Here is a 17038-nt window from a genome sequence, read left to right as displayed (position 1 = left end):
GATTCTGTTGCTCCCCACAACCCTCTGAGGTGCCCCAGTGTGTGTTGTTCCCCTCCCTGTGTGCATGTGTTCTCATTGTTCTGCTCCCACTTATAAGTGAGAATATATGGTATTTGGTTTTCTGTTCCTGCAATAGTTTGCTGAGGATAAGGGCTTCCAGCTCCATCCATATCGCTGCAAAGGACATGATATTCCATTTTATGGCTGCATAGTAATCCATGTTGTATATGTACCATGTTTTCTTTATCCAGTCTATCATAGATGAGCATCTGTGTTGATTCCATGTCTTTGCTATTGTGAGTAGTGCTGCAATGAACATATACTTGTATGTATCTTTATAACAGAGTGATTTATATTCCTTTGGGTATCTACCCAGTAATAGGATTGGTGAGTCAAATGGTACTTCTGATTCTAGGTCTTTGAGAAATCACCACATTGTTCTCCACAATAGTTGAGCTAATTTACATTCCCACCAACAGTGTAAAAGTGTTCCTATTTCTAGGCTGGGTGCAGTGGCTCACGCCTGTAATCCCAGCACTTTGGGTGGCTGATGTGGGCGGATCACAAGGTCAGGAGATGGAGACTATCCTGGCTAACATGGTGAAATCCCGTCTCTACTAAAAATACAAAAAAATAGCCGGGTGTGGTGGTGGGTGTCTGTAGTCCCAGCTGCTCGGGAGGCTGAGGCAGGAGAATGGCGTGAACCCAGGAGACGGAGCTTGCAGTGAGCCGAGATTGTGCCACTGCAGTCCAGCCTGGGCGACAGAGCAATACTCCATCTCAAAAGAAAAAAAAAAAAACAACACAAGTGTTCATATTTCTCTGCAGCCCACCAATGTCTGTTGTTTTTTTACTTTTTAATAATCACCATTCTGACTGACATGAGATAGTATCTCATCGTGGTTTTGATTTGCATTTCTCTAATGATCAGCAATGTTGAGCTTTTTTTCATGTTTGTTGGTCACATAAATGTCTTCTTTTGAAAAGTGTCTTTTCATGTCCTTTGCCCACTTTTTAATAGGGTCGTTTGTTTTTTCTTGTAAACTTTTTTAAGTTCCTTGTAGATTCTGGATATTAGACCTTTGTCAGATAAATAGATTACAAAAAATTTTCTCCTATTCTGTAGGTTGTCTGTTCACAATGATGATAATTTCTTTTGCTGTGCAGAGGCTCTTTAATTAGATCCCATTGTCAATTTTTGGTTTTGTTGCAATTGCTTTTGCTATTTTTGTCATAGAATCTCTGCCTTTGCCTATGTCCTGAATGATATTGCCTAGATTTTCTTTTAGGGTGTTTATAGGAAGGGATCTAACCATGAAGCTGGTCAGAACTGGTCCAAACTGGCTGTGACCAGCTGAAACTGTTCTAAACTGGTTAAAACTTGACGTAGCCCATCAGGACTGGCATTAATCAATTGCAGCTTGATTTCAACTGTTGGAATACCTTTAAAAGAGGACTGAGGCTTCCCTGAGATGAGAAAAGCTCTCCTGTGGACCTTGAAAAAGCAAGGTACCAGGAGTCATTCAGCTGAAAAAAATAAAAGATTTCAACCAGTACTTGAGCTTGGAATGTGACTCTTAGCTTTACATGACACTGCAGCCCAAGCCACCAATTGGACTGCAATCTTAAAATACCCTCAGCAGAATACCCTGCCGAGACATGTAGAGACTTCTGATCCATATAGATTGTGACAAAATGAATAGTTGCAATTTACAGCTGCTAAGTTTGCAGTACTTGTCACGCAGAAGAAGAAAGCTAATATGGTGGGAATGTTACCATAGATTTTTTAACACATCAGTTAATATTCATATTAGGGAATAGCAGTTTTTTCTCATGAAAGATACAAGAATGTCCATAATTACATTTATTATCGTATAAATATCATTACAACAATATCTATGGTAATGCCATACATCAAATTACGGAAAACACGAAGACTTCAGAAAATAAAGACTTCTTTATTAAATTCAATAAAATTACTAATAAATCCACTAAAAAGTAATGTTATGCGATTGCAGTACACTACTCTTATAAAGATTAGCGTGTCTAAGAATGTAAAATTCACACTGAGAGAATTTTTATTCTCAGCTTAGTCTCTTGTGCATAATTTAATGCCTGTGGAAGAAGGAAATAAATGAGATCTTCTCAATTCTCCAACACCTTGGAGGAAGACAGCGTCCATTACAAGACATGCACAATATGCCCAAACCTCAGTCTTATATATCTTTTTTCTCCAAGTTACATTTCATTTTTATAATGATTCTAAAGACATCCTTTTAAGTTAGTAGATAAATAATTTGTGATTCATACTAACACAATGATTAGTCCAAAGTGTGGTACTGACCTTAGTAGAATTCTTTGTTTTTCAAGGATAAATCTAAGTATGTTAAAAGACACCAGATTTAACATATGCAGTCAAACAATGAGGCACTATGACAAATGTCTCTCATTTGTTAGATGATATTAAAAAGACAAAATATACGGAGGTACATTTTCTATTGGAACAAATATATACTTACAGGCATATATTGAACTAATCACAACCAAAATATGAAATATTTGAATGAACAAGAATGCAAACAATTTTTGCAATTTATCAATCTTATGCTGCTACCTGTAAATATATACAAATGAGTACATATTAAGTTCTGGATTACTCTAATTCAATACATAAATTTAAGCATGAAGCAAAGTATGTAAGAAAAAAGCAAAATATAGTTAGGCAATTTACTCTTCAGACTTGCCCTTCCCAAATACCTTCATGAACCCTCTGGCCACTTCTTTGTTCCGGAGGCTGTAGATGAGGGGATTCAGCATGGGAGTGAGGATGGTGTAGAATACGGACACCATCTCGTCCTGGGTGGGTGAACGTTCAGATGTGGGTCGCATGTACATAAACATGGCCGCTCCATAGTACATTCCCACCACCATGAGGTGGGAGGAACAGGTAGCAAAAGCTTTACGGCGGCCCTCCCCGGATCCCATGTGAATGACAGCCAGAATAACTCGAGCATAGGAAGCAATGATAATTGCTACAGGGAAGAGAAGCATAATTACACAGCAAATGAATATCATCCTTTCAAACATCAAGGTGTCATTGCATGAGAGAGTAAGAAGGGCAGGAACGTCACAGAAAAAATGGGGTATTTCCCGGGCACCACAGTATGAGAAGGACAGTGCTACGGCAACTTCAATTATACCATCAAGGGAGCCAAGAATCCAAGAAGAAGCAGCCATGAGACCACAGATTTTTTGGCTCATGAGGACCGGGTATCTTAATGGGTAGCAAATGGCAACATACCGATCATAGGCCATTGCAGCCAAAAGGAAACATTCAGCTCCAAGTAGGGACACATAGAAGAATATCTGAGTTCCACAACCTGCTAGAGAGATGAATTTTTTTCCAGACAAGTAGTTGAAGGCCATCTTGGGTACAGTAGTGCAGATGAGCATGAGGTCCATGAGGGACAGCTGGCTGAGGAGGAAGTACATGGGGGTGTGGAGCTGGGTGTCCAAACAGATGAGGAGAACCATAGCAGAGTTCCCCATGATGGCCATTGAGAAGATGCCCAAGACCAGAGTGAAGAGAAAAGTGTGAGTGGGGCTGTGATTAAAGATTCCCAGGAGGATGAAGTCAGAGTTGAAGGTCTGATTCTCCCATGCCATGATCAATATGTTCACTATGGACAATACAACGTGTGAGAAATAACCAGAATTATGTCACAGAAATATCAAGGACTGCCCTCGGAGAACAACACACCTACCAAATGTAAACATGGGGAAATTATTTCTCTGGGCATCAAATTTTTTATTTGTAGACTAGGAAATTTAAGAATTATTTTTAGCTCGATGTGAATTTTTTAATGCACAGTACATAGCTAATGTATATGATAGGTTTCATAGTAAAAACATGGGATTTTTCTCGAGTTCTATAATCTAGTTGAGCAAAAACTCAACTAAAAAATGTAATGTAGATTATCCCTTTATAATTACACTAAAATCATGAGAAGACTCATGAATTTGGGGGAATTTCATTACATTACTATTATATTTCCCACAGAAACTAATCACATCACACTATGATGCTAACAAAATTCCATCTAGGAAAGTGTAGATGGAAACAAATACTAAAATGATACATGATTCATTGAATGCCAGGTAATGAGAACAAATTAAAATACCAGCATGAGGAGTATGTTACTTGATCCTTATTGCAAATAACGGTAAGTTTCATCAGAAGATCTTCACCAATATGCCCTGGTCCCTAAAAATTAAATGTGTCCATAAGACAGTCAGGTACAGTGTATCTTCCTGAAGAACCAGGTTACACGAGAGTGTCAGAGCATATTTCAAACTCTTTCAGCTGTGTGATGTTAGATGATTATTTTCTCTAATCCCTGTTTTCTACTCCATAAATTTTGATATTTACAATATCTATATTACAAGGTGTTATAAAGACTAAACAAAATTAGATTTTAAAGTATTTAGAACATTACATGGGATATGGTTCATACAATACAAACATTTGAAATTAAATACTTTTGGAGGGAGTACAGTCTATTCCTAGTTTAAGAAAAAAAATCTTCATGGTCTTTAGAAAGACCCTTTTAAGAGCAATCTTGTGGCTAAAAAGTAGCATCTTTTTAATTTTCTATTTTTACATTCATTTTGTTTCATTCTTGTGCCCTTTCTCCACGGATTAAGGAATTGGCTTCCTTTAATTCTCTCCTGTTACCCTCTGAACAAATTGTTCACACTGTCTTATTAATTTTTTAATACTTTTGATCTATGTAGTAATCACCGGTTCTGTGACTATAACAATATTCTAATTACAACTCTAGTGTTCACCACATCCAAATTCCTAATCAGTTCTAAGTTCTCTAAAATGTTTTTCACATTTACAGTGTTATTAAAAAACTCGACCCATATTGTGTAAACTAACACATGCTACTTAATTTTTTCAGATATTTTCACTTTTCCCACTTTTCTTAAAACAATTACTAATTATATTTTCTAAAACATTCTATCATTCATCCTAGTGCAAACCTTTCAATATACATCCCACAGAAAACTCTGAAACATTTTTAAATACCCATAATTTTTAATGTTTCTTAATTAACACTTATTGCCCGGTGAAAATTACCACATTGCTTGACTCAATTGCAGTCCTTCTAATAAACAAAATATATTTTTTATTTCAAGTTCATCCATGTTGTTATACTTGTCTGAAATTATCTCTCTCCTCATGTTTGAAACATAAATACTAAAAGTTTATGGAAAATCAACATTTAACGTATCAGCTCCTAACAATGCTGCTTTTTCCATTTTGTACAAAAAAATATTTCAATCCAATGTGCTGCATCCTTGAAAGATAATAAGAACCTTAAACATCAATTCTTTCAAGTTGTATCTAAATTACATAATTAATTAGTCCACAAATTAGATTAGTAATTGACAGAAGCTGTGCCCCTTGAGGAACTCCATAGATCATGTACCTTCTGACCTGTATTTGTCTTCTTGTTTATCTTTTTGCCTAGCCAGGGACTTGTTCTTCTGTTTAACCACAATCCTACACCCATAGCTTGAATCACAGAGGGAACTAAAATGTCCTGGTCCCCATTATTAACCAATGACAGGACCTGACTCTAATTAGGTTTAATTTTACATCTTTTTTTTTTTTCTCACAAATGTTTTCCATGCCTCCTGTATTAACAACAAACTGTGGCATATTTTAAATCTATACCTTGTCACATTCTGTCCACTTACGTAAAATCATCTGTTCACTTTACCCCATATTAGGCCCCACCTGAAGAACAGCAGCGTGGGATAGTAGAACCCATGGATAGTAGAACCCATCAAGACGAGCTGTTCTCTTATTAATTGAGAAACATTTTTCAGTTGTTAGTTCCTAGCAAAGAAATACAATATCTACAGTATAGCAGATAGAGAGATGAAGCCTATATATTCCTCTAATATTTTCATAGTTCAAATATTTTCAAGGTTAGTTTGCATAGAATATATTTATATTGTGTTACATTGTATTACCTCACTTTTTGCCAAAGCCAGTCTTACAAGTTATCCTTTTCTTTACTTTCCTATCAGAGGAGACTAAAGCAAATAGTATTTCTTGGTTGTCAAGGCACTTATTTCTGAGCACTCAGCTGTCTCCTTCACTTCAGTCTCACATAAGCAACGTCTTAGTGAAAGCCAGTTAAGTGATATTAGGAAGAACACATTTATTTAGAGCTATATTAGCATGAAGGGTTAGTGTAGACATTGGAGTTGCACGCTTAAATCATAATGTGTAATACAACATTGTTTATCAAGTTTGTGAAAATTTAATCACAAGTTTATATCCAATTCTTGTGAAATCTCTTGTCATATGGAATTAATAACCTTTGTCTCAAATATCTTTAAAACATAACATTCTGAATCTAAGATTCAACTTTAAACAGTTTGGGTTTTTAATAATTATAACTATAGGCTGAAAGGGTTTTACAAAGATACTCCGAGGAAAGGGGAATTTGAGATAGTAAAGTGGGAAGAAGAGAGAAAAGAAGAAATGTTGACTGAGTAAAGACAGAGTATCAAAAGGCAATTCACATTGAAAGACAAAATGTTGGTGCTGCAGGGAAACTGAGCGGAACGGCGAGCAAAGGAGAGGAAAATGAGGCAAGAAGCAGTCCTTCAATGTTGGTAACTAAACTCAGTGTCTGCCCTAGATGTGCTGCATCGTGCCAACAGACAAATCACTCTCCCACTTTCGAACGTAGATGCAAAAACCAGGTACTACATTCTAGACAAAAATGGCATGCAAAAACTCTCCTTGCTGAAACTTAGAAATTATTCATCACATACACCCTGCTGCCTACAGACAGAAACTTCAAATCACATCTCACAAAAAGGATTGCTGGTGTCTTTTAAAAAGATTCATAAGTACTTCTGAAAAAAAAAATCTTTGCATCTGTACCCCTGGAGATTACGGATAAAATTAATCTTATATTCTTCAGTATCTCACAATACCTTATTTTTAAATGTTTCCAAAGCACCCTTTGATCCTACTACTAGCACTCTCCTTAAAGGCATTCAATGTCTTCATTTTGTTACAGAACATACTACTTTCCTTATTGATCTTGTTTGTGAGGAATTTCAGAAAATTGTTCAAGCCTCTATTTCAAGTCATCTGTTCTCCTTTTCTAGTACAAACCCTTTGCATTTCTACCTAGAGATCTCTATGATACAAAAATGTGAGCTTAGGTCTTTCTCAGGTTTGTCTTGTTTGAAATTATCTTTCTTCTCCATAATCCTTTACCTCTGTAAATCACATGTCTTCTTCCAGTGACAGCACACGTGCATTTTTCTCCATGCTTGCTTCATCATTCTGCAGATATAGCAAGCTCTGACTTACTCAACTCACAGGACACATGTGGCCACTGTCTGTTTTACACAAACTGCAAATGTCAAAAACCTTCAAATTAGATAAGCCTGGGCTTACCTTTCTGCTGTAAAACCAACAATCTTGCTACCAGGCAAGTCAAATAATATCTCTGAGATTAAAAAAAAAATCCCATCAATCACAGAATTGCTATAAAGAATAATGAGTTATTTCTTTAAAATTTTTTCCTTAAAATAACTGTATCACAGTAGGCATTCATCAGATGACTGTTACCACCGTTGTATACATCTTGTCACACATTTTTTGGTAATCTTCCAATAAGCTTCACTGTTACTCAACAGAAAATATTTTTGAAAATATACTGTTTTTCTTACTAGATTGTTGGTAAGCTATATGCTTATTTCTTATGTACTCTTAAACAAGTGAGGTTTACACAGCGATGGAGTCCATACATCCTCCATAATTAATTGAAAGTATGAACAAATAGACAAGATCCACTGGAGAATCTTACAACGATTCTTTACTTATGACATTTTCTATTGCTATAAATAATACCTTACGTTGACTTAGCAGGTTCACAGGTATTATTTCATTTAATATTTTTCAAAAACTGTGACAAATATAGAAACACGCTGCTTTAATTTCACAGAGACTATAAAGAGATGTGTTGCAGATTAACATGAAGCATTTACTTCCCTATTTGGAGGACTTTAAAACAGAATAATTTTTGATATAGAACCTTTGCACAAAATGCAATTTCATTAACTGTGGTTGAACTCCAGAATGCCTTAGATATTTTGGACTATACTCCATCCCTAAACCTTACCTTCCGATGTCTTCAACAGGATATGTTGCTTCAAAATGGCTGAAAATGTTTAAATTTCTAGAGATAACCCTTGCAACACAATTATCCTGAGTCCTCTGTGATTTAATTTTTCAATTCCTCCGGGATATTTGGTACCTCGACTTTAATTACAGTACTTTAAGTTATCATTCACTTTTTCTCGTAAAGCCTCATGTAATTTAGTTTCCAACTTGAAAATACAATTTACTGATGCTTAAAAAAGAAAGTTCTGTCACTTTTTTGATGAATAATATGAACTTCCAAGCAAGATGGCAGCATAGGAGGTCACCCGCTTGTATCCCACCACGACCACATAAACTTTGCACGCATCTGCAAATCAAGGTCTCTTTTGTGAGGAGGCTGTTTTGAGAGTGAAGACCCACACCTCGGTGGCAGACACACCAATTAGGTTCCCAGGTACAAATCTGGAAATCGCCCTATTCCCCCAAAGGACTTGGTTATAGCCCTGTTCAGCCTTGTGTCTGTTACCAAAACCATCTGCCAAGGGGTCCAGGAGGAATCATGCCCAGCAGTGCCTCAGCAAACAGACTCACCTGCGTGCCTGCGTCAGTCTCGGCAGCGGGCCTGAAAGTTTTCCTGTAACTTGCCTCCAGCTACTCTTGGCTTTAGTCCCAGCTTTGTACTGTTCACAAGAGGACTAAAAGGGAGACTCACTCCTCTGTGCAACCAGGACAGGCTTGTTGGCCTCTGTCCCAGAGTAGACTCTGAACAGACACTGTCTTAACTCCAGCCCCACTCTGCTGCAGCCCAGGGAGTTTGCCTACCTGTGTAGGAAACTACTGGGAGACTCACCCATCTAAGCCCCTGAAACAGGCTTGCTGGTCTCTGACCCCAAGAAGATCCTGACAAAGGCCCTGTCATGACTCCAGCCACTGTTTGCCATAGTCAGGGAACTCTCCCACTTATGCAGAAAACTGCAGAGAAATGTACGATTCTCATCCGCTGGAACAGGCTTGCCAGCCTTCATCCCACAGCAGATTCTAAAGGGGCCTAATCTCAGATCCAGCTCCTCTCACTGCAGTTGGGAAGCTATCCCAAAGGCATGAGGATTTATTTGGAGACTCACTCATCTGAATCACTGGGGAGGATTTCTGGCTTTTCAAAAATAGCAGCTCTAGAAAGGGCCCTGAATATCAGAGCTAGCCTCTTTCAGCTGCAGTCTACATGCAATCCTGCCTACATAAGGAACTTCTTAGATTCTTGCCTGCTGGTGCAGCCATGTCGAGCTTGCCAACATAGAACCCATAGCAGATTCTGAATTAGTCCCGAAGCTTGGTTTTAGCACCTCCCAGCTATGGTCTGGGAGCATTTATATACAGCCAGAGTCCTGGAGGGAGAGGCAACAATCAGAGTCCCTGTGGCAGGCTTGCCAATCTCTGTTTCTCACCAGGTTCTCAAATATCATTGACTTTGGTTCTGGTGCCTCATGTTTGCAGACTGAGACCACCTCTGCCTACCTGGGGACTCAGAGGGAGGCACATCCAGTAGTGCCTCTGAAGGATAATGCCCAAATTTTGTTCACATTGTGGACCTTGAAGTGGCCATATGAGTTGACTCCAGGCCTTCTCAACTGCACCTGAGATCAGAGCTACTCACCCAAGAACCCACTGGGAGACATACCTATCCTCAACCCAAGAGACAGGACGGAAGATCTCCGTTGTTGCTGTGGACCTAAAACATCTCTGTGTCTCAGCTCCAGCATGTGTCAGCATACACTGAAGCAGTGCAACCAGCTCAGGGGCCCATCCGGTGATTCAGTGGGACTCTTCCCAGAGATCTAGGGAAAGTCACCTTTATCAGCATACCTAATAAAATCCAGCCATCTGTGAACCCTGGAGCAGATCACCAGCCCCACAGACCAAGGTCCTGGAGACAGTTCAGTACGTTCAGGATCCAGATACAACATACACTCAGTCTAGTTCATGGGAATAACCCCACCAACTGTGGCCTCCACTGCGGAACTAGTATCAACCACAATAGCCAGATCCATTCCCACTCAACTGCAATCTCAGAAACAATTTCAACAGTCAGGAGCCCTAGTTGGAAAAGACTTAACTTGTTGCCAGTCTGTGAGACTAAAACAGGAGTGTGCTTCTTCATGTGCTCAGGGGCCAATACAAGGCTACATGTTAACAAAGAATGAGGTAAACATGATACCACCAAAGGAAGCTCATGAACTCAAATAATAAATCCCAAGGAAATGGCATTATATAAATTGCTTGGAAAAGAATTCTAGATGATCATCTTAACAAAGCTCACTAAGATACAAGAAAATAAAACTCTGAATGACACACTTCTTATTGCTGGTGAAACTAACGCAGACACTCCTTGGCTAAGTCATAAGTTAGTTACTTGTTGTAATCGTACCAAGGGTATATTTGCAATTCGTTGCATACATCAGAGAAACCAGCAATATTGCCCAAGAATACAAGAAAATACAGATAAACAACTATATAAAATTAGAAAAACAATGCAAGAAGCAAATGAGATTCTAAAATGATAAATAGAGAACATTTTTAAAAAATAACTAAAAGAATTACTGGAGCTGAAGAACACAATGACAGAACTGAAAATTTCAATAAAGTTCCCACATGAAACACAATCATGCAGAAGAAAGTATTAGTGAATTCAAAACCCAGGTCATCTAGAGAAACAAAAAATTTTCAAGAGTTAACAAAAATAAGGAATATATGGGACACCATTAAATGTACAAATATACAAATTATGGGAGTATCTGAAAGAGAGGAGAGAGACAGAGACAAAAAGTTTATGAAAAAAATACTAGTTGAATATTTTCTGAAGTTAGGAAAGAATATGGACATAAAGATTCAGAAAATTCAAAGGATGAAAGCAAGATGAATTCAAAAAAGAATACTAAGAGGCACATTATAATCAAATTGTTAAGTCAAAGACAAAGTGAGACTCTCAAAAGCAGCTAGAGAGAAGAAACTTGTCACATATAAAGGATCTCTTATAAGGCTATAAGTGAACTTCTAAACAAAAATGTTGCAATCAGAGGAAGTGGAGAGACATATTCAAAGTATACAAGCAAAAGAAATTGCAAACCAAGCATGCTATACCCTGCAAATCTGTTCTGCCAAGTGGCAGATAAAAACAAACAAATGCTAAGGGAGTTCATCACAAGGAATAAATAAATTTGACCAAAAGGTCACTACAATAGCAACTATAAAACCCTGATGAAAGAAACCGAAGATACAACTAAATGAAAAGATATCTCATGTTCATGGATTGGAAGAATTCATATTATTAAAATGTTCATACTACCTAAAGCAATCTACAGATTCAATAAAATCCTTATCAAAATTCTAATGCATTCTTTATAAAAATAGAAACAAATCTAAATTTCATATGGAACCACAAAAGAACTTGACTAGCCAAAGCAATCTTGAGGGAAAAGAACAAAGCTAAAGGCATTACACTACTTGACTTTAAAATATATTGTAAATATATAAATAATGAAAACAGTATACTACTAACACCAAAACAGACTGATAAACAATTGGAACAAAATAGAGAGCCCAGATATATATCTAAACATTTATCACCAACTGATTTTCAACAAAGATGCCAACAACATACATTGGGGAAAGGACAGTCTCTCCAATAAATGCTTTTGTATAAAGCTGGATATCCACATGCAGAAGAATGAAATTGTAGGTTTTTTTCTTTCATCATATACAAAACTTAACTCTAAGTGGCTTAATGACTTAAATGGAAAACTTAAATTAATGAAACTACTTGAAGAAAATATAAGGGAAATGTTTGATGACGTTGATATGGGGATTCTTTTTATAAGACCTCAAAGCACAGGCAAGAAAAACAAAGACCGAGAGATAGGATTACATTAAACTGCAAAAGGAACAATCAGCACAGTGAAGAGACAGCTTATGGAATGGGAGGAAATATTTGCCAAATATACATACGATAAGGGGTTAATATCCAAAATATGTAAGAAACTTAATAGCCATAAATAAATAAATAAATGAAAATAAAGCAAGAAACCCAGTTAAAAATGGTCAAAAGGCTTAAATAGACATTTTTCAAAAGAAAGCAAACAAGTAGCCAAGAGGTAAAAACAAGTGGTCTGCATCTAATGATCAGGAAAATACAAATCAAAAACAGAACAGATATCACTTCACAGTTAGAATGACTATTAAAAAAAGACAAAAGATAACCAGTGTGGGTAAGAATGTGGGGACAGGAAAACCTTATTCACTGTTGCTGACAATGTAAATTAGTCCAGCCATTATGGAAAACAGTATGGTGGTTTCTCAAAAAATTAAAAATAGGACTACTATATGATCCAGCAATGCTACTACTGGGTATATATCTAAGGAAAATGAAATTGGGGTGTTGAAGAGATACTTGCACTCCCATGTTTTTTGAAGCAGCTTGAAATTACTCAAAATATGAAATCAACCTACATATCCATCAATGGATAAATGAAACATGATATACATACACAATGGATTTTCATTCACTCATAAACCGGAATGAAATTTTGCCATTTACAACAACATAGATGAACCTGGAAGACATTATATTATGTAAACTAAATCAGAAATAGAATTTCAGATACCATATGCTTTCACTCATATGTGGAATCTAAAAAAGTTGATCTCATGGAAGTCAAGAGCAAAATAGTGATTACCAGAGGCTGCAATAAGAGAAAAGCAGAGAGATGTTTGTCAGTAAATGCATAGTTACAGCTAGATAGGAGGAGTAAATTACAGAAGATATATTGTACAACAAGTAACTATGGTAAATGATATTACATTGTACAGTCATAAACTGCATAAGGATATTTTGGTCAAGATCAGACTGTATATATGATGGCGATCCCATAGGATTATAATGCAGCCTAGGTAGCACTTGCCATTGGCATTGCAGATCAAGTAAGAGAAATAATTGATAATAATGATGCCAGGACGTTTAATGTGTGTGTGTGTGTACATATTTAGGTTTGTGAAAGTACACTTTAGGATTCCTGTACAATGATAAACTGGCCTACCAACGTATTTCTTAGTATCCCTGTCATAAGTGATGCATGATTGTATTCTTTGAAAACGTAAAGAAAGTGGATACGTTATGTGCCCTCACCACAAAAACAATACATATACTTCAAAACTGACCACACAGAAATATGAATAACTATCACAGAATATTATGGACACCTCTATGCACATAAACGAGAAAATCTAGAAGAAATGGATAAATTTCTAAGTACTTACACCCTCCCAAGACAGAACCAGGAAGAAATTGAGTCCCTGAACAGACTAGTAATGAATTCTGAAATTTAGGCATTATCCAAAAAAAAAAAAAAAAAAATGCCCAGGACCAGAGAGATTCACAGCTGAATTCTACAAGCAGTATAAAGAACAGCTGGTACCATTCATACTGAAATTATCCCAAAAAATTGGAAATAAGGGGCTCCTCCTTAACTCACTCTATGAAGCCAGCATTATCTTGATTTAAAAAACCTGGGGGAGGCACAACTAAAGAAAACTTTAGGCCAGTATCTTTGATGATTATCAATGTAAAAATCCTCAACAAAATACTGGCAAACTGAATCCAGCAGCACATCAAAAAGCTTGTCCACCGTAATCAGGTATGCTTTATCCCTGAGATGCAAGGCTGGCTCAAAAATGAGAATATAATTAAAGATAATATATAATAATATATTCAGGTGTCTAATAAGGGTATCTGACATACACAATGGTTGTAGGTGTTACGTGAGTTTACAAACCTTTTTTTTTTTTTTTTTTTTACCACAGTGCCAGTTGCACAGAAAGCACTTGGTATTTTTTACCTCATCAAGTGAGAGAGAGGCAGGAGAAGTTTCAGAAAGTTTACACTAATCTGCAAGGAAGGAGTCATCACTATCTTTGTAGGATTTTCAAGAAAAGGAAGCTAATTCTGCTTCACAACCTAGGAGAGGAGATAGAAGGTAATATAAACTTTTATAATTAAAGACAAGGGAATGGATTCCCCAAGGGCTAAAAATTTAAGTTTTTGTCTCTTCATTGATTTGTCAATAACAATAAAGATACCCATTGTATGTTAGGTGCTTTTCTTCTGATGATGGAAATATAAAAACATGTAAGATATTTATATATTTTTGCCTTCCCAGGAACCTACAGTCTCATTGAAAATACACACTATTCAGATCAGTACTAAGAGGTAAGTTAACCAAGCCCAAGCAAGACTGGTTGGAAGCTAGTGCCAAAATTTCTGCTGAACATGGTGACGATTGATTTCATTTCTCACGTCATTTTTGTGCTAATAATTTTATAAACGTTGTCCTACTTTATTCGTGCAATATTACTTTGAGAAATGTGGTACAACTTGAGGCAGAAGGAGTGGTTACCTGTCTCAGCTTATCAATGTGAAAGATTGGATAAAATTCAATATTTTCATATCCTGGTATTGTAGATTTGGGAAAGAAATTGACAGTGAATAGGAGTCAGAGAAGGAAAGTAGCAGATGAGAACAGGACATGATTTGAATGTTTTGGCCACATTCTCTTTTCTTTTAATAATTGTAGCTCATAGAGGATGAGAATCCCTAAACCAAAAATCTAATATGCAAACTATTCCAAAACCTGAATCTTTTTCAGTGCTGACATGAGATTGTGACACTCTTGCTTTCTGATGGTTCGGTGTATACAAATTTTCTCCCATACACAAAATTATTTTAAAATATGGCATAAAATTACCCTCAGACTATGTGTATAAGGTATACTTTGAACATAAATGAATTTTGTCTCTACACTTGGAGTCCATTGCAAGGATATCTCTTTATCTACATGCAGATATTCCAAAGTCTGAAAAAGTCTGAAATCTGCAACACATCTGGTCCCAAGCATTTTGGATAAGAAATCCTCAACCTGTATTAATGAAGGCTTTATATTTGTCATGTGCTCTTTTAAGACATTTACACGTATGTTTACATATTTTATTAAAGTTCAAGTATACAAAAATGTTTATTTATAAAATATGTTAGATATACATTTTGTAAAATGCCTTAAAATATTACCAGCGCTTTTGAAAAACACTTCGACTCTCATCTTGTAACCTTTCAAGTCTATTTTGCAGTCAATCATTATTCCAGGACTGTTGCACTTAAAGAATGATTTTTATATGTATGCTTAAATTACTATAATAGGATTCATGAAGTCATTCCCCATGATCTACTTTGTTCATTCAACATTCTATTTGCGAGACTCATCAGTGCTACTTCCTGTAGTTATGGTTATAAATTCCATTGCCAGTGCACATGCAGGTTGCATTTTCATATTACAAATAAAATCACTATGCCCATTTTTGCTAATATGAGAGATTTTTTGTTTTGTTTTGTATCCTGATCATTCCGATTACAAAAGGGTAAAGTCATTTTAGCAACCTCAGTGGATTACACATGCTGTCTGACATTATTTCACGTAATGCTTTACTTCTTTCTTTGTGATCAAGTTTCGGCCTCTCGATGTCTCTTTTTCATCATTTCACTCAGTGCCTTCTCAATTTCTCACCCAGATTTTCATGGTTTCTGTGTTGCTCTGGCCCGTGCACAGTATCACACTGTCGTAAAATCTGACCATGATTTTCAGGAACTTTGTGTTACAATACATTGCTCTGGGCATATGCACAGTATCACAGTGTAATGAAATCTGATGACTCCTCTTGTGGACATGATGATGTTAACACGTAAAAAATACATTTAAAAAAACTGAATGTATGCACCATCTTTTTACAAAATTATGGAGTTTATCACAACAGAAACAATGCAGATTAGATAAAATAAATAAAATTAAAAGCATAAAGTTTCAATTAAGGGAAAAATAGTTGGTAGGCAATGTCTAATGCAGAGTTCAAAGTGTTGTACCTCATTACATGGGAACCTTTGAAATATCAATAGGTATTCATAAAAAAAAAAAGTCATAATTTCAGATCCATTCTGAAAAAGCTGCTTTAAATATTCCTTCTAGCAAAGTGCTCAAACTCAAAATGTTCTGCTTTTGTTGGCAGTGACTAGTCCTGAATAACTTGGAGTTGCTAATATATTTCACCACAGATCCATTTTTATAGGAATATATACAAATATCTCTTGGAATCCCAATGTTATATTCACTGCATTTTTGGATTGTTTATATCCTGGATAACTTACACTGAGCTTCAGGATTGGGTCTCATATTCCTAGTGCCTAAAGGTAAGCACAATTTCTCATATGTATCTTACTAACTTAGAAAGAATGTCAAATTTCGGGCCGGGTGCGGTGGCTCAAGCCTGTAATCCCAGCACTTTGGGAGGCCGAGACGGGCGGATCACGAGGTCAGGAGATCGAGACCATCCTGACTAACACGGTGAAACCCCGTCTCTACTAAAAAAATACAAAAAACTAGCCGGGCGAGGTGGCGGGCGCCTGTAGTCCCAGCTACTCGGGAGGCTGAGGCAGGAGAATGGCGTGAACCCGGGAGGCGGAGCTTGCAGTGAGCAGAGATCCGGCCACTGCACTCCAGCCTGGGCGACAGAGCGAGACTCCGTCTCAAAAAAAAAAAAAAAGAAAGAAAGAAAGAATGTCAAATTTCTCACTAGAAACAACATTATTTTTCTTTATAGAATCATATTGAATGAATGTTCATATGGATCTTAATATAGAAGGCATAGGGCAATCTAGTGCTCTGTATTTTCAATTTTATCACTTATGAACTGTTATGTATTTGTGATATATCTTGCCACATTCTCTGTGACAGGACAAAA

The 17038-nt window shown here is 36.7% G+C and overlaps 1 protein-coding gene across 1 annotated transcript; it reads right to left on the bottom strand.

The window, feature by feature from the left end:
- Window positions 1-2727: 2727 nt before the first annotated feature.
- LOC112612691 (olfactory receptor 2M3-like) lies at window positions 2728-3666 on the bottom strand. The gene has a single exon (XM_025367529.1). It carries the CDS (start codon window positions 3664-3666, stop codon window positions 2728-2730), a length of 939 nt encoding a protein of 312 aa, XP_025223314.1.
- Between the last annotated feature and the right edge of the window lie 13372 nt (window positions 3667-17038).

Source organism: Theropithecus gelada, chromosome 1, assembly GCF_003255815.1.
Source record: "Theropithecus gelada isolate Dixy chromosome 1, Tgel_1.0, whole genome shotgun sequence".
Taxonomy (NCBI): domain Eukaryota; kingdom Metazoa; phylum Chordata; class Mammalia; order Primates; family Cercopithecidae; genus Theropithecus; species Theropithecus gelada.
This window is presented reverse-complemented; position numbering and strand designations above follow the sequence as displayed.